This window comes from Rhinoraja longicauda, chromosome 41 (genome assembly GCF_053455715.1).
Source record: "Rhinoraja longicauda isolate Sanriku21f chromosome 41, sRhiLon1.1, whole genome shotgun sequence".
Taxonomy (NCBI): domain Eukaryota; kingdom Metazoa; phylum Chordata; class Chondrichthyes; order Rajiformes; family Arhynchobatidae; genus Rhinoraja; species Rhinoraja longicauda.
In genome coordinates, this window is record NC_135993.1 from 2,221,705 (window position 1) to 2,239,579 (window position 17,875).

At 52.7% G+C, this 17,875-nt stretch overlaps 1 protein-coding gene across 5 annotated transcripts in view; it reads left to right on the forward strand.

Annotated features, from left to right (window-relative positions):
• Positions 1 to 11,417, forward strand: part of klc3 (kinesin light chain 3) — an 86,937-nt gene extending 75,520 nt beyond the window's left edge. For all 5 annotated transcript variants that reach the window (XM_078431112.1, XM_078431111.1, XM_078431114.1 and 2 more), the window contains 3 exons: positions 6,251 to 6,381; positions 7,809 to 7,875; positions 9,200 to 11,417. In XM_078431112.1, coding sequence (XP_078287238.1) covers positions 6,251 to 6,381; positions 7,809 to 7,875; positions 9,200 to 9,235 — 234 coding nt within the window. In that variant the 3' untranslated portion in view covers positions 9,236 to 11,417. The remainder of the gene's footprint in view (positions 1 to 6,250; positions 6,382 to 7,808; positions 7,876 to 9,199) is intronic.
• The last annotated feature ends 6,458 nt before the right edge of the window (positions 11,418 to 17,875 follow it).

The following is a 17,875-nucleotide window of genomic DNA, read 5'->3' on the forward strand; positions in this document are numbered from 1 at the left end:
TGTTCCTTTTTTTAAAATTTGCTCGTGGTTTCTGCTAACAACTTCCATCCGTAAGCAATTTGCTGCTTTTCCCACAGTCTTTCTACGCCTCGTATCCTTCTCCCCCTCTCCCTCCCCTTCTCCCCCTCTCTTTCCCTCTCCCTCTCTCTTTCCCTCTCTCCCCCTCTACCCTCCCCCTTCTCCTCTTTCTCCCTCTACCTCCCCTCTGCCTCTCTACTCCCTTTCTCCCTCTCTCCCCCTCTCTTTCCCTCTCCCACTCCCACCCCCTCTCCCTCCTCCTCCTCCCCTTCCCCTCTCCCCTCCCCTTCCCCTCTCCCCTCCCCCTTCCCCTCTCCCCTCCCTCCCTTCCCCTCTCCCCCCCGTTCCCCTCTTTCCCTCTCTACCCCCCTTTCTCCCTCTCCCACTCCCATTCCTGCTCCCTCCCCCTCTTCCCCTCCCCTCCCCCTCTTCCCCCTCCCTCTCCCTCCCCCTCCTTCCCCCTCCCCCTCCTTCCTCCTTCCCCCCTCCCTCCCACTCTCCCTCCCCCTCTCCCTCCCACTCTCCCTCCCACTGTCCCTCCCCCTCTCCCTCCCACTGTCCCTCCCCCTCCCCCTCTCCCCCATCTCCCTCCCCTCTCCCTCCCCTCTCTCTCCCTCTCCTTCCCCCTCTCCCTCCCCTCTCCCCCCCATCTCCCCCCTCTCCCTCCCCTCTCCCCCCTATCTCCCTCCCCTCTCCCTCTCCCCCCCATCTCCACCCTCTCCCCCCATCTCCCTCCTCTCTCCCTCCCCCTCTCTTTCCCTCCCCCTCTCTTTCCCTCCCCCTCTCTTTCCCTCCCCCTCTCTTTCCCTCCCCCTCTCTTTCCCTCCCCCTCTCTTTCCCTCCGCCCTCTCCCCCCCCCCCCCTCCCTCCCTTCTCCATTACTTTCCCCCTCTCCTCGGTGCCAAAGGTGAATGAGCTGCTGAGACCGTTTGAAGAGGACATCCCTTTTCTTCTATCATTTAGGGCAGAGTGGCCCCTTCAGGAGACTGCTGGGACCACACTGAGCCTCCAGTCTGCTTCACAAGCTCCAGGTACCATTTATCTTTCTCTTTATTCATCAATGACTTGGTAAAAAAAAGCCACTCCTTGCATCACGTGTCTCTGGGTTGGTGGGTTTCCATCAGTGACCGAGCAACAGTGAAGGAACAGCCCCCCATTTTCTTCCTCCTACCCCCGAGCCTACAATCAGTCTGGAAAAGTCCCGACCAAAAAGGTTGCCTATCCATGTCCTCCAGAAATGCTCCAGTATTTTGTGTCTTTAGAAATACAGCATAGAAACAGGCCCTTCGGCCCACCGAGTCCGTGCTGACCAACGATCACCTCAAACACCAACACTATCCTACACACACTCGGGACAATTTACAATTTTTACCGAAGTCAATTAACCTACAAACCTGCACGTCTTTGGAGTGTGGGCGGAAACCGGAGACTTTGGAGAAAACCCACGCGGTCACGGGGAGAACGTACAAACTCCGTACAGACAGCACCCGTAGTTGGGATGGAACCCGGTCTCTGGAGCTGTGAGGCAGCAGCTCTACCCGCTGCGCCACCGCGCCGGCCTATGTTGTATTGGAATCTCTTCAACTGCAGATTGTTCAGAAGTACATATACAAAGACAGGTACATGGACAGGACTGGACTGGACTGGAGGGATATGGACCAAATGCTGGCAGGTGGGACATGTTGGCCGGTGTGGGCAAGTTGGGCTGAAGGGTCCATATCACTCTTTGACTCTAGATTTAGAAGGATGAGAGGAGATCTTATCGAAACGTATAAGATTATTAAGGGGTTGGACACGTTAGAGGCAGGAAACATGTTCCCAATGTTGAGGGAGTCCAGAGCAAGGGGCCACAGTTTAGGAATAAGGGGTAGGCCATTTAGAACTGAGATGAGGAAAAACGTTTTCAGTCAGAGAGTTGTGAATCTGGAATTCTCTGCCTCAGAAGGCAGTGGAGGCCAATTCTCTGAATGCATTCAAGAGAGAGCTAGATAGAGCTCTTAAGGATAGCGGAGTCAGGGGGTATGGGGAGAAGGCAGGAACGGGGTACTGATTGAGAATGATCAGCCATGATCACATTGAATGGCGGTGCTGGCTCGAAGGGCCGAATGGCCTCCTCCTGCACCTATTGTCTATAGTTGATGAAGCCAGTAACATCAAGAAGAATCCGCTGGTGCAGCCGATCACCTGTGTGATGTTCGGACGGGGTTGAAGGATGAGATTGACTGGTGTTATAAGAAAATAACTGCAGATGACTGGTGTTCTTGGCTCAATGTATGGACCAGTAATGAGAAACTGAGGGAGCGTCAAAACCAACGGGCATTTATGAAATCTGACCATAACGGCAGACTGGAGATGGGCAGACAGTATCGCCTGGAAGGCCAGTGAAAACAGGTTCAATATCAACTCCTAGAAAAGATTCTAGCAGCAGTAGAGTTGCTGCCACACAACGCCAGAGACCCCAGCTTCCATCCTGACCTCTTTTTTTTTTTTAATATAAAAGTTTTATTCCAAAGAAAAATGTGATCAAACAAAAGCCGCCTGTATCAGCAGTTTACAAAATAAACAATTATCACATTAAAACCCCGCCATCTCTGTCAACAATACATTCGACCCCCCCGTGGCGACCAGCGTTCACGGAAGGCCTCCTGAGTCCCCGTGGACACCGCGTGTTCCCTCTCCAGGGACACGCGTACACGGACGTAAGCCCGGAACAGGGGTAGGCAGCCGACCTCTGTGAGGCCGTCGACTGCCCGCTGCCTGGACCCGCGGATGGCCATCTTGGCCAGGCCCAGGAGCAGACCGACAGGGAGACCCCCTCCTCCCTCCTGACCCTCCCCCCTCTGTACCGGGTGCCCAAAAATTAAAAGCGTAGGGCTGAAATGGAGCCAGAACTTGAGGACCTCGGGTGCTGTCTGTGCGAACTGTGGGTTTTCTCCGGATGCTCCGGTTCCCTCCAGCATTCCAATGACGTGCAGGTCTGTAGGTTAATCGTCCCTCTGTAAATCGGCCCTTGTGTGCACGATGCGAAACTGGGATGACATTGTCCTGGTGTACGGGTGATCGCGTTGGTCAGCGAGCGTGGACCTGGTGGGCCGAAGGGCATTTTTCCCATGCTCTACCTCTAAACTGGACTAAACTAGAATACTGGAAAGGACAATGGAGTAACAGCAGGTAGAGAGGGGGCTCACTAGATCGCTCAATCACGGGTGAGCCATACTGGTCTTGGGCCATTTGGCTCGCATGTGGACTTTGGATGTATCGATAGGCATTGAGTTGCAAATGAAACGTACACTAATAATAATTTTTGTTTGCTTAACCAGAAGCGAGATTTAAACTGACAGAATCTGCCCTTTTCAGTGATGAAACAGGGCTTCCAGGTGCCAACGGAGTTCAACATCGACGTCACGAAGAAACCACGCTTGTTCCCGTCGATATCGGGAATAAAACAGATTCTGTACCGAAGGTAAGCAGACCATAACTTTCATTTGTGGGAAAAGACTGATGATGGTTTAAATCGAAGGTCGACATAAAATGCTGGAGCAACTCAGCGGGTCAGGCAGCATCCCGGGAGAGAAGGAATGGGTGACGTTTCAGAACGAGACCCTTCTTCAGACTGCAGATGCTGGTTGAAATCGAAGGTAGACACACAATGCTGGAGTAACTCAGGGGGTCATGTAACATCTCGGGAGAGAAGGAATGAGTTACTCCTATGGGTCTCGACCCGAAACGTCACCCATTCCTTCTCTCCCGAGATGCTTCCTGACCCGTTGAGTTACAGGTCTCGACCCGAAACGTCACCCATTCCTTCTCTCCCGAGATGCTGCCTAACCCGCTGAGTTACTCCAGCATTTTATGTCTACCTAACTTTCATTTTGTGGCTTTGTCTATCCTTCCTGTGAGAAAAAGGTTCTGACTGTCTACCCTATCTTAAGCCTCTCATAATTTTACAAACGTCTGTCAGATCCCTCCTGCTACCTCTGGCATTCCAGAGGAAACGATCCAAGTCTGTCCGACCTTACCCTGGAGCGGGAGCACGTGGCCGCTGGCTGGGTGAGGTCACGCGGGGCGGTGACGTCACCTCGTCCCGTATTTGGGAGTGAGGAAGTTGGCAACCCCTAGCCTCGGTACACGTGACAATAAGTAAACTAAACTGAACTGTGTGCATTTCTCCGCAGGCAACTGACCCCTTCCCGGACACCTCCCCCTGCCGACGGTCCCACCACAACATCTACCTGGGCACAGGTGCTGTTATATTTGCAATCGGCCCACAGGGTCACGAGGAAGTGAGTATGGGCGTGGAATGGAATGGGGTAAGTAAGCCATCCGTTCACCCGTGCATTGAAATAGTCCGGTCCACACCCCGGATATTCACAGGGGTTCGGGAATGGAGGTGGAGTGGGGTCGGGGTTGATGGTCGGGAAGAGTGACAGAGTTTAGCTTAGAGATACAGCGCAGAAAAAAAGGCCCTTCGGCCCACCGGGTCCGTGCCGACCAGCGGTCCCTGCATGCGAATACTAACCTGCACACACGAGAGGACAAGTTTTACATTTATACCAAGCCAATTAACCTACAAACCTGCACGTCTTTGGAGCGTGGGGGGAAACCAAACATGTCGGAGAAAACCCACGCAGGTCACGGGGAGAACGTACAAACTCCGTACAGACAGTACCCGTAGTCGGGATAAAACCCGCATCTCTGGCGCTGTGAGGCAGCAACTCTACCGCTAGGCTTGGTGGGCCGAAGGGCCTGTTCCACGCTATATCTCTAACCTAAACTAAACTAAACTAATGGTAACAAGGTGAGAAAATCATTGCCAATTGCATCTTGCTTAAGACAGGTCCCGAACCGAACCATGTTCTCCAGAGATGCTGCCTGACCCGCTGAGTTACTCCAGCACTCTGTGAAACGTCACCTATCCATGTTCTCCAGAGATGCTGCCTGACCCGCTGAGTTACTCCAGCGCTCTGTGAAACGTCACCTATCCACGTTCTCCACAGATGCTGCCTGACCCGCTGAGTTACTCCAGCACCCTGTGAAACGTCACCTATCCATGTTCTCCAGAGATGCTGCCTGACCTGCTGAGTTACTCCAGCGCTATATATATCTCTCTTTTTTTGTATACTAGTATCTGCAGTTTCTTGTATCTCATCACACGTGAAGGAGAGTTTAGTTCAATTTAGTTTAGTTTAGAGATACAGCCCTTTGGCCCACCGGGTCCGTGCCGACCAGCGATCCCCGCACACTAACACTACCCTACACACCCACTAGGGACAATTTACATTTATACCAAGCCAATTAACCTACAAACCTGCACGTCTTTGGAGTGTGGGAGGAAACCGGAGCACCCGGAGAAAACCCACGCAGGTCACGGGGAGAACGTACAAACTCCGTACAGACAGCGCCCGTAGTCGGGATGGAACCCGGGTCTCTGGCGCCGTGAGGCAGCAGCTCTACCCGCTGCACCACCCACCGTGCTGCCTGCATGGCAGGGATGATCAGCGGTGTAACATCAAGGGCTCTCTGCATTTAAGCTCAGACCCAGCCGGCCTGGCCGTCTGACCAGAAGAACTCGGGGAGCAGAGAATTGAAGTCTAACTTTTCCGTCTCCCTTCGGCTCCATTAACCCACTCTCATCTCTCTGTTTTGTTTTGCAGTCCCTTGGTTGCCGAGACCTTGCCGATACTAACACTACCCATCAAATGAAGACTATGTAACATGCACCTCTGCTCATTCTCTGTGCTCCATGCTCCTTTGCTGGCACGTGGTGGTGGTGGGAGGGGAAGCGGGTCAAATATTGTGCCTGCTTTGTCTGGATATTGTTCTGAGTCTTTCTGCCAGTTGGAAACACAATTAAAACCACCCGGGACATTGCACTGCCAATCGCCTCTGAATAAGGCCATAATGCATCTATTGATGGGTATTTCTATGAAGAAATCATGTAACAAGCAGCTAATTAACCTTCAATAGTGTGCATCTAGTCTGTTGTGGCTTCATTAATCAAAGGCTTGTTTGCAACCCAGAGCTCATGACAGTGTGTGACTTGAATCCATTGCATATTAACTTGTTCACAGCCAATGTTCTTCCTCCCTGTTCAATAAATCCAAACGTGTTGTTGTAACTAACTATTGCAACACGGGTTCTTCTCGTGTCCAACACCTAATCCCTGATCAACACGAGTTCAACACAATCTCTCTCTCTCTCTCCCCCCCCCCCCCCCCCCCCTCCGTTGCAGGACACTCTGGGGAGGTTGAAACGCAGTGGCTCCATCACCAAGCTTCGTGACTCTCTCCGCAGAAGCAGCGAGAAGTTGGTCCGTAAACTGAAGGGTGTCACGGCACAAGACACGGGCCCAAAGATCCTGGGGTACACAGCTACTGCTTTTGTTTAACTCACTCCAGTTTACTTTTGTTCAGTTTAGCAGAGCTTAGTGTTAGCCTAGCTTACTTCAGTGATACAACGATGAAAATTTAAGCAGAGATAGATTCTGGATTAGTTACGGGTGTCAGACCTGGTGGGAGAAGGCAGGAGAATGGGGTTAGGAGGGATAGATAGGATAGAGAGAGATAGGAGGGGGAGGTCGATCAGCAATGTTGAATGGTGGAGAAAACTAGATGGGTGAATGCCTAACTCTGCTCCTATCACTTATGACCTTGTGAACAGGTCCTTTGGCTTTGATACCCAGTCAGTCCCTCTGTCTCTCTCTCTTTCTCTCTCTTTCTCTCTCTCTCTCTCTCTTTCCTCTCTCTTTCCCTTTTTCTTTCTCTCTATTTCTCGCTATTTCTCTCTATTTCTCTTTCTCTCACTTTCTCTCTTCTCACTTTCTCTCTCTTTCTCTCTCTTTCTCTCTCTGTCTGCCTCTGTCTCTGTCCTCTCTCTCTCTGTCTCTCTCACTGCCTCTCTCTCTCTGCCTCTCTCTCTCTCTCTCTCTCTCTCTCTCTCTGTCTCTCTCTGCCTCTCTCTCTCTCTGCCTCTGTCTCTCTCTGTCTCTCTCTGTCTGTCTCTCTCTGCCTCTGTGTCTCTCTCTGTCTCTGCCTCTCTGTCCTCTCTCTGCCTCCGTCTTTCTCTGTCTCTCTCTGCCTCTCTCTCTCTCTGCCTCTCTCTCTCTCTCTCTCTCTCTCTCTCTCTCTCTCTCTCTCTCTCTCTGCCTCTGTCTCTCTCTGCCTCTGTCTCTCTCTGCCTCTGTCTCTCTCTGCCTCTGTCTCTCTCTGCCTCAGTGTCTCTCTCTGTCTCTGCCTCTCTGTCTCTCTCTGCCTCCGTCTTTCTCTGTCTCTCTCTGCCTCTCTCTCTCTCTCTGCCTCTCTCTCTCTCTCTCTCTCTCTCTCTCTCTCTCTCTCTCTCTCTCTCTCTCTCTCTCTCTGCCTCTGTCTCTCTCTGCCTCTGTCTCTCTCCTGCCTCCGTCTTTCTCTGTCTCTCTCTGCCTCTCTCTCTCTCTGCCTCTCTCTCTCTCTCTCTCTCTCTCTCTCTCTCTCTCTCTCTCTCTCTCTCTCTCTCTCTCTCTCTCCTCTCTCTCTCTCTCTCTCTCTCTCTCTCTCTCTGCCTCTGTCTCTCTCTGCCTCTCTCTCTCTCTCTCTCCTCTCTCTCTCTCTCTCTCTCTCTCTGCCTCTGTCTCTCTCTGCTTCTGTCTCTGTCTCTGTCTGTCTCTCTCCCCCTCTCGAGTTACTGGGGGCACTCGGTTTAAGTATTCAGAGACCACTTTGGTGGTTTGAGGCTGAATTGTGTACATCATGGAGTGTGATAAAGAATGAAGGTGCCATCTCTCTCTCTCTCTCTCTCTCTCTCTGTACCTGCAGGATGAAGCGAGCCAATTCCTTGAACGTGCTGAACGTGGGCAGCAGGATCACTGGAGACTCCTTTCAGGTACAGTTGTTCTCTCTTTCTAAGTAAAAACAAGAGCGCTGGAATAACTCAACAGGTCAGGCAGCATCTGTGGAGACAAGAGTTGTGTCTGTGTTTGTGTGTCTGTGTGTGTCTGTGTCTGCTTGTGTGTGTGACTGTGTCGGTGTGTGTGTCGGTGTGGGTGTGTCTGTGTTGATGTATGCCTGGGTGTATGTGTCTGTGTGTCGATGTGTATTTGTGTGGGTGTGGGTGTGTCTATATGTGTTGGTGTGTGTGTTTGTCTGTGTTGGTGTGTGTGTTAGTGTGTGTGTGTTGGTGTGTGTGTGTGTGTGTTGGTGTGTGTGTGTTGGTGTGTGTGTGTTGGTGTGTCTGTGTGTGTGTTGGTGTGTGTGTTGGTGTGTGTGTGTTGGTATGTGTGTGGTGTGTGTGTTGGTGTGTGTGTGCGTTGGTGTGTGTGTGTTGGTATGTGTGTTGGTGTGTGTGTGTGTGTGTGTTGGTCTGTGTGGGTGTGTGTGGTGTGGGTGTGTGTGTGTGTGTTGGTGTGTGTGTTTGTGTTGGTCTGTGTGTGTGTTGGTGTGTGGGTGTGTGTGTGGGTGTGTGTGTTGGTGTGTGTTGTGTGGTGTGTGTGTGTGTGTGTGTGTGTGTTGGTGTGTGGGTGTGTGTGTGTGTTTGTGGTTGGTCTGTGTGGGTGTGTGTGTGTGTTTGTGTGTGTTGGTGTGTGTGTGTGGTGTGTGTGTGTTTGTGTTGGTCTGTGTGTGTGTGTGTGTGTGTTGGTGTGTGGGTGTGTGTGTGTGTTTGTGTGGGTGTGTGTGTGTGTGTTTGTGTGTGTGGGTGTGTGTGTGTGTGTGTGTGTTGGTGTGTGTGTTTGTGTTGGTCTGTGTGTGTGTGTGTGTGTGTGTGTTGGTGTGTGGGTGTGTGTGTGTGTTTGTGTTGGTCTGTGTGGGTGTGCATCAGTGTTCATGTCAAGACCCTGCATCAGGACTGAGGAAGAAGATGAAAGATTGCATTCTAAGGGTCCCGACCAGAAACATCCCCCATCCATGTCCACTGTTTGTATCCGAGCGTGATCACCTTACCCGCAACCAACAATGGACCATTGTGGGCCCCACCTTTCCTTGATCATCGTTGCTGCTTTGATTTGTCCTTTTCAATCCTTTCATTAATTTGTTCTTTGTACTTCTTCATACCCGAAGAAGGGTCTCGACCCCAAACGTCCCCCGTTCCTTCTCTCCAGAGATGCTGCCTGTCCCGCTGAGTTACTCCGGCGTTTTGTGTCTCCGGTTTAAACCAGCGCCTGCAGTTCCTTCTGGTCGTTCACCATGGGTCGTCTCCTCTTCCTCCACAGCGGCCCTCCAGTGGTTTGATGGAGTCTCGGGACTGAGCACCAGCCACAGCAACCTGGCGTGCAGGGGATCGCGGACCGACTCGGGCTGAGGGGCACCAGGCCGCCAGGAGCATCAGAAGGCCACTGCCTCCCACATCCCCCCCCCCCCCCCCTGCAATCTCCCGCTCACCAGTGTGTAAGGTGCAGCCACATCACTCTATTCCCCCTAGCAACCCCACAGCCCCCTCACACAGTCCACACAGTCCTTGCGTCCCGGCCCACGCCCAGCACAAACCTCCATCCCCACCCCTCACTGCAAAGTCTGACTCCCCGTCAGAGGGTCATCAGGAGTAGGAGTAGAATCAGTCCATCGAGTCTACTCCGCCATTCAATCATGGCTGATCTATCTCTCCCTCCTAACCCATTCTCCTGCCTCCTCCCCGTAACCCATGATCACAATGAATCCGGTGTTGGCTCGAAGGGCCAAATGGCCTCCTCCTGCACCTATTACCTAATCAAGAATCTATCTACACCCAGTGTGTAAGGTGCAGCCAGCTCTATCCCGCTAGAGCAAGCTCAAGCTGTCCGGTCGGTCTACAGCCCCCCCTCACACGTCCACACAGTCCTTACGCCCCGGCCCAACACAAACAGGGCCGCCCCACTCCCTCCTGTCACCACATGGTGCGGTCCTTGGCCACATTGTCCATTCAGCTTGACCGTAGCTGGACCTTCTCCACCCTCTCTGGAGTGCATCACCTCCTCCCACAGTATCCCACTCTCTCCTGAACCATTCCATTTATCCCAATCACCAATCCCTTGACCGAGGTCCACCCCCGGCCCTGTGGACATGGCCCAGTCCGTTTAAAGGACACTCCTTTCTCAGTGGGTCATAAGTGATAGGAGCAGAATCAGGCCACTCGGCCCATCGGGTCTGCTCCGCCATTCAATCATGGCTGATCTATCTCTCCCCCCCCCCCCCTAACCCCATTCTCCTGCCTTCTCCCCATCACCCCTGACACCCGCGCTGATCAAGATAAGGCCCCTGGGAATAATGCACCTTACACACGTCGTGGGTTGTGGTGGAGGGCCTGTGTGACCCAGGGTGGTCTTGCGATAGCCCCCAAGTGTAGCGCCAAGCCTCTTCTGTGACGGTTACGAGACGGATTGGAATGGAAGAGTAAAGTTCGGCAAGATCCAGCAGGCCAGGCAGCTGGTGAGGGGAGACAAGCACAGCGTCGATGTCCCGACAGAGGCAGGTTTCTGACAGCGCGGTGGTGACAAGGAAGGTACAGGGCAGAGTGGAGGACCGACCGGGCAGTGTGGGACCATTGCTGCTGTTCCCACTGTGTTTAGGGGAACTCACACAAAGAAGCAGACCCTGCAGAGGCCGTTCGGCCCCTCTTGTCTCCTCTACCGTTGGATACTATCGTGCCCAATATGTGGTGCCGCCTTCTCCAGCGACCCTCTTTAAATAAGAATCTACCGAGCCCGATCATGAAGCCACTTCACTGCCCTTGAGTGGAAAGTCCAAGAGCACGTCCCTCTTTTATTTCGGGGGTTGCCGGCATTTTGCTGGCAGTGGCTGATTTACTGAAGCCCCCCCCAACACCAAGGGGTCTTCAGTAAATCGCCCCCCTTGCCCGAGGGTGATTAACCCGGGGAATAATTGGTGAGGAACCCACCCGGCCAATGTTCCCCCCAAATATCAGGACGTTAATTGGATTCAACTGTGTTAGAAAACTAATCCCATGTTCCTCTCCTCAGAAGCAGGCCCAAAGTGCCGGAGTAACTCCGCGGGTCAGGCAGCATCTGTGGAGGGAGTGGGCAGGCAACAGTTTAGGGTCAGGGCCCCTTCCTCGCATCCACCTGCTGCCTGACCCGCCGAGTTCCTCCAGCACTTTGTGTCTTGCTCAGGATCCCAGCACCTGCAGTTCCTTGTGCCTCCTGCTCCACAGAAGCCCTGCCTGGCAACCTGGGAACAAGAAATCGCGGGGCATCAACCCAAGCGGAGTGGCCAGGTGGGGCCGAAGGCCCGTTTCCACACTGTATCACTCTGTTAAAGAAAACACTCGGGGATGTGATCAACAAGGAGGTTCTCGAGGGCAGGGGGCACGAACCACAGTCCGGAGAGAGTTTGTACGATGGAGGCACTCAGAGAGTCAAACGCTGTAATCCCAAGCTGAACACAGAGTGCTGGAGTAACTCAGCGGGTCAGGCAGCATCTGTGGAGAGAAGGAATGGGTGACGTTTCGGGTCGAGACCAGTCCTTCAGTCTGAAGAAGGGTCTCGACCCGAAACGTCACCCATTCCTTCTCTCCAGAGATGCTGCCTGGCCCGCTGAGTTACTCCGGCATATTTGTGTCCACCTTCGACTCACCATCCAAGGGTCTGTACCACCTTGGGAAGGGAGGTTCTGGTGTGTTAAGGGGCCCAGTGTGAGTTCGGGCTGCAGTTATCAGTGAGCACAAGTGGGGAGTTTCCGACCGTACCGCGGTCCCACAGAGTGGAGGCAACCTGCAGCTTTCTGGTGAGTTTCTGTCGTTGGGTTCTGAACACTGTAATAAACTTTACTGAAAACTGTGATGAGATTTTACAATGTTATTTATGTTTTGGGTATTAAATAAAACAGAGTGTAACTAAAGACCGTCTCTCTGGATTCATGTTAGATGAAAACGCACTTTGAGCAAAAAAAACACAGGGAGCTGGAGTAACTCAGCGGGTCAGCAGCATCTGTGGAGAACATGGATAGGTGACGTTTCACAGAGTGCTGGAGTAACTCAGCGGGTCAGGCAGCAATCTGTGGAGAACATGGATAGGTGACGTTTCACAGAGTGCTGGAGTAACTCAGCGGGTCAGGCGGCATCTGTGGAGAACATGGATAGGTGACGTTTCACAGAGTGCTGGAGTAACTCAGCGGGTCAGGCGGCATCTGTGGAGAACATGGATAGGTGACGTTATAGTACAATAAATGATCCATGCTGTAACTCTCTTTTTTGTCCAGAATATAGTTCACTTTGGAAAGTGCTTGTGAAGTGGTAGAAAGGAGTGTGAACAGTGGTGAAAGTGGATTTAGTTTTACGAGCGGCACGGTGGCGCAGCGGGTAGAGCTGCTGCCTCACAGCGCCAGTGACCCGGGTTCCATCCTGACTAAAGGTGCTGTCTGTACAAAGTTTGTACGTTCTCCCCGTGACCAAGTGGGTTTTCTCCGGGTGCTCCGGTTTCCACCCACACTCCAAAGACGTACAGGCTTGTAGGTTAATTGGCTGCGGTTAAAATTGTAAATTGTCCCCAGTGTAGTACAATAGACAATAGGTGCAGGAGGAGGCATTCGCCCTTCGAGCCTGTACGCACACCATTCAATGTGATCATGGCTGATCATTCTCAATCAGTACCCCGTTCCTGCCTTCTCCCCATACCCCCTGACTCCGCTATCCTTAAGAGCTCTATCTAGAGTGTTACAGTTACAGCTATCTAGTGTTAGTGTAAGGGGGGATCGCTGGTCAGTGTGGACTTGGTGGGCCGAAGGCCTGTTTCTGTGCTGTGTCTATAAACTGAAGATATAGCATGGAAACAGGCCCTTTGGCCCACCGAGCCATGCTTGCCACCAATCACCCGTTCACACTAGTTATACGTTATTCACAGGCACTTTGAAAAGTGATCTACATTCTGGGAGTGGAGAAACACGAGGGAATTATTTGCTGTGTTGCAAGAGAGAGCTAATATGAATTCACCACAGTTTGGCCTGTGTGATTCATTCGTGGTTCAGAGCAGATAATGAGAGGCTGGCCGCAGTGCATCGAGAGGCCAGATGCAAAACATCTGCGTGTCAGGGCTGAAGGGCCTGAGGCAGATGACGGGGCAGTCACAGTGAATGAAAGGATGGCTCAGTGTGTGGGCGCTCCAGTCAGACACAGACTCGCTCCCACCGTGAATCATCCACAGCCACCAACCTCCTTTACTCTTCACCGCCAGGTCCCCACGACAAACAGAAACATAGAAACATAGGTGCAGGAGCAGGCCATTCAGCCCCTCGAGCCAGCACCGCCAATTCATGTAATCATGGCTGATCATGCACAATCAGTACCCCCGTTCCTGCTTTCTCCCCATATCCCTAGATTCCCTTAGCCTAAGAGCTAAATCTCACTCACTTGAAAACAGGTACTGATGTCAGATGTACGGGTTAGTACGAGTGTCAGGGGTTGTGGGGAGAAGGCAGGAGAATGGGTTTGGAGGGTGAGATAGATCAGCCATGATCGAATGGCGAGGTGGACTTGATGGGCTGAATGGCCTAATTCTGCTCCTATAACGTTTGAACTTATGAAATGTCATGTCTGTATCCTGGAGTCCCAAAGATTTTCATCATTTTAGTAAACGTATTAGGTGGCAAGTTGACCTTGAGCGAAAACAGGGTGGCGGTGTAGGCCATTCGGCCCTTCGAGCCAGCAGAGGTGGCGGGTCACAGGAACAGGCTGATGTATGGTACCGGTAAACAAATCGCCAGGGCGGCACGGTGGCACAGCGGGTAGAGCCGCTGCCTCACAGCGCCAGAGACCCAGGTTCGATCCCCACCTCGGGTGCTGTGTGTGTGGAGTTTGCACGTTCTCCCTATGACCTGTGTGGGTTTTCTACAGGTGCTCCGGTTCCCCCCCCCCCCCTCCCAACACATCGCAAAGACTTGTGGGTTAGAAACAAGACGTAGAGAGGATGAACTGAGTCATTGGACTTAACTGGCGTGACCCTTTAACTTGCACTAAACGTTATCCCCTTATCATGTATCTACACTGTGGACGGCTCGATTGTAATCATGTATTGTCTTTCCGCTGAGTGGTTAGCACGCAACAAAAGCTTTTCACTGTACCTCGGTACACGGGACAATAAACTGAATGGAACTGAGACAAACTGACTGGGTGTGGGCTGCCTGGTGGAGAGGCATGAAGATTTCAGCGACACAATCATTCTGACACAACCACGACACGCAGGTGTGTTTAATTTACAAAAGTGCAATATTGATTTATGTGGAAAAGAAAAATATGAAGAATACAGTCTGAGTGTGATTGGGTGAAAGGGTCAAGAGACTGTGCCAGACAGTTGCCGTGTCCGGTCATGTCCACCGCTGGGTTTAGGGGTCAAGTTCACTCCTCGACCCGAAACGTCACCCATTCCTTGTCTCCAGAGATGCTGCTGACCCGCTGAGTTACTCCAGCACTCTGTGTCCATCTTCGGTTTAAACCAGCGCCTGCAGTTCCTTCCCGCGCGGGTGACTCCTGGGAGTTTGTGGTCAGAGAGATCGTTCCAGTTCTCATCCATCTGCGCCCCGTGATACCGTGGATCTGAGTGATCACCCGTGTGGAGACCGCTCGCCCATGGTTGTCCTGACCCACGGCCGCCGTCCGACCTGCCGAACGTTCTTCCGGCTTTTCCCAGATGTTCCCAGATGTGCAGGTTCCGGAGTTATCCTCCATCCCGTCTCACCGAGGAACTGAGGTGTAGGAAAATAAGTGGGGGGGGGGAGGTACAGCAGCGATGGAAGTGTTCTGGGGGCCAGTATAGATACGATGGGCTGAATGGCCTCAGTCTATATCATATGACAATATATCATAACAAATAATGGATGGCTGCCTCTCTGCGCCAGAGACCCGGGTTCAATCTGGCTGCTATCTGTGTGGAGTTTGCACGTGCCTGCCAACTTTCTCCTCGCGAGAGTGGTGAATCTCTGGAATTCTCTGCCCGAGAGAGAGGCGTGGAGACTGGACTGTTGGGGGGGGGGATGTGGAAGACTGGTGGGTGAGGAGGATTGGGTTACTTCCTATACAAACTCAGCTAATGATGGAGTATCGTGGGAGGCTTCACAGCAGAAAGTAAAGTCCTAGAGTGACCCAGCGTGGAAACAGGCCCTTTGGCCCAACGTATGGGAGAAGGCAGGAACGGGGTACTGATTGAGAATGATCAGCATGATCACATTGAATGGCGGTGCGTACAGGCTCGAAGGGCCGAATGGCCTCCTCCTGCACCTATTGTCTATTGTCTAACACCGGCCAACATGCCCCATCTACACTAGTCCCACCTGCCTACATTTGGCCCATATCCCTATAAACCTGCCCTGTCCATGTACCTGTTCAAATCTCTCAAACATTGCCTCAACTACCTCCTGCGGCAGCTCGTTCCATACACCCACCACCCTCTGTTTCTCAGGTTCCTACTAAAGCTGTCCCCCTCTCTTTATCTTAAACATGTAACATCTGGTTGTTGATTTCCCCTACTCTGGGTAAAAGTCTCTTAAACCAGCCCCTTCCTGCTCCCATTCCTTCTCTCCAGAGCATGCTGCCTGTCCCGCTGAGTTACTCCAGCACTTTGTGTCTGTCTGCAGTGATGTCCATCTGCCACCAGAGGTCCTCTGTGAGCCGTGTTGACCATTGAAAGCGGTTCCATTGTTCCAATACACAATAGGTGCAGGAGGAGGCCATTCGCCCTTCGAGCCTGTACACACCGCCATTCAATGTGATCATGGCTGATCATTCTCAATAGTACCCCGTTCCTGCCTTCTCCCCATACCCCCTGACTCCGCTATCCTTAAGAGCTCTATCTAGCTCTCTCTGAATGCATTCAGAGAATTGGCCTCCACTGTCTTTCTGAGGCAGAGAATTCCACAGATTCACAACTCTCTGACTGAGAAAGGTTTTTCCTCATCTCAGTTCTAAATGGCCTCCCCTTATTCTTAAACTGTGGCCCCTTGTTCTGGACTCCCCCAACATTGGGAACATGTTTCCTGCCTCTAACGTGTCCAACCCCTTAATAATCTTATACGTTTCGATAAGATCTCCTCTCATCCTTCTAAATTCAGTGTATACAAGCCTAGTCGCTCCAGTCCTTTCAACATATGACAGTCCCGCCATTCGGGAATTAACCTAGTAACCTACGCTGCACGCCCTCAATAGCAAGAATATCCTTCCTCAAATTTGGAGACCAAAACTGCACACAGTACTCCAGGTGCGGTCTCACTAGGGCCCTGTACAACTGCACACAGTCTACTCCCAGGTGCGGTCTCACTAGGGCCCTGTACAACTGCACACAGTACTCCAGGTGTGGTCTCACTAGGGCCCTGTACAACTGCAGCCTCTCTTAACCTGCCCAGATGTGGCCGGGTATCCCCTCCAGATGTGGATGAGGCTAACCTGCCTAGATGTGGCCGGGTAACCACTCCAGATGTGGATGAGGTTAACCTGCCCAGATGTGGCCGGGTAACCCCTCCAGATGTGGCCAGGTAACCACTCAAATGTGGCTGAGGTTAACCTGAAAGATGTGGCCAGGTACCTCCTCCAGATGTGGCTGGGTAACCCCTCCAGATGTGCCTGAGGTTAACCTGCCCAGATGTGGATGGGTAACCCTCCAGATGTGGCTGGGTAACCCCTCCAGAAGTGGATGGGTAACCCCTCCAGATGTGGCTGAGGTTAACCTGCCCAGATGTGGCCGGGTAACCCCTCCAGATGTGGCCGGGTAAACCCCTCCAGATGTGGCTGTTAACCTGCCCAGAAGTGGCTGGGTAACCCTCCAGATGTGGCTGAGGCTAACCTGCCCAGATGTGGCCGGGTAACCCGTCCAGATGTGGCCGGGTAAACCCCTCCTTCAGATGTGGCTGAGGTTAACCTGCCCAGATGTGGCCGGGTAACCCCTCCAGATGTGGCTGGGTTAACCTGCCCAGATGTGGCTGGGTAACCCCTCCAGATGTGGCTGAGGTTAACCTGCCCAGGTGTGACCGGGTAACCCCTCCAGATGTGGCTGAGGTTAACATGCCCAGATGTGGCGGATAACCCCTCCGGATGTGGATGGGTAACCCCTCCAGATGTGGCTGAGGTTAACCTGCCCAGATGTGGCTGGGTAACCCCTCCAGATGTGGCTGGTTAACCAGCCCAGATGTGGCTGGGTAACCCCTCCAGATGTGCCTGAGGTTAACCTGCCCAGATGTGGATGGGTAACCCCTCCAGATGTGGCTGGGTAACCCCTCCAGATGTGGCTGGGTAACCCCTCCAGGTGTGCCTGAGGTTAACCTGCCCAGATGTGGCTGGGTAACCCCTACAGATGTAGCTGAGGTTAACCTGCCCAGATGTGGCCAGGTAACCCCTCCAGATGTGACCGGGTAACCCCTCCAGATGTGGCTGTTAACCTGCCCAGATGTGGCTGGGTAACCCCTCCAGATGTTTAGAGATACAGCGCGGAAACAGGCCATCGGCCCAGCAAGTCCGTGCCAACCAATGGTCCCCACACACTACACTACCCTTCACACACTAGGGACTGTTTACAATTTTACTGAAGCCAATTAACCTACAATCCTGCACGTCTTTGGAGTGTGGGAGGAAACCAGAGCTCCCAGAGAAAACCCACGCAGATCACGGGGAGAACGTGCAAACTCCGTACAGACAGCACCCGTAGTCAGGATGGAGCCTGGGTCTTTGGCGCTGTGAGGCAGTGACTACAGCTGTGCCACCGTGCCGCCCTGATGTGGCTGTGGTTAACCTGCCCAGATGTGGCTGCATCTGGCACAGCCCTCGATCGTTGCCCCAGCCCTCGGCAACCGTTAGAAGGACGAGGGGGGACCTCATTGAAACGTACAGAATAGTGAGCGGCCTGGATAGAGTGGATGTGGAGAGGATGTTTACACTAGTGGGAGAGTCTAGGATCAGAGGGCACAGCTCAGAATTA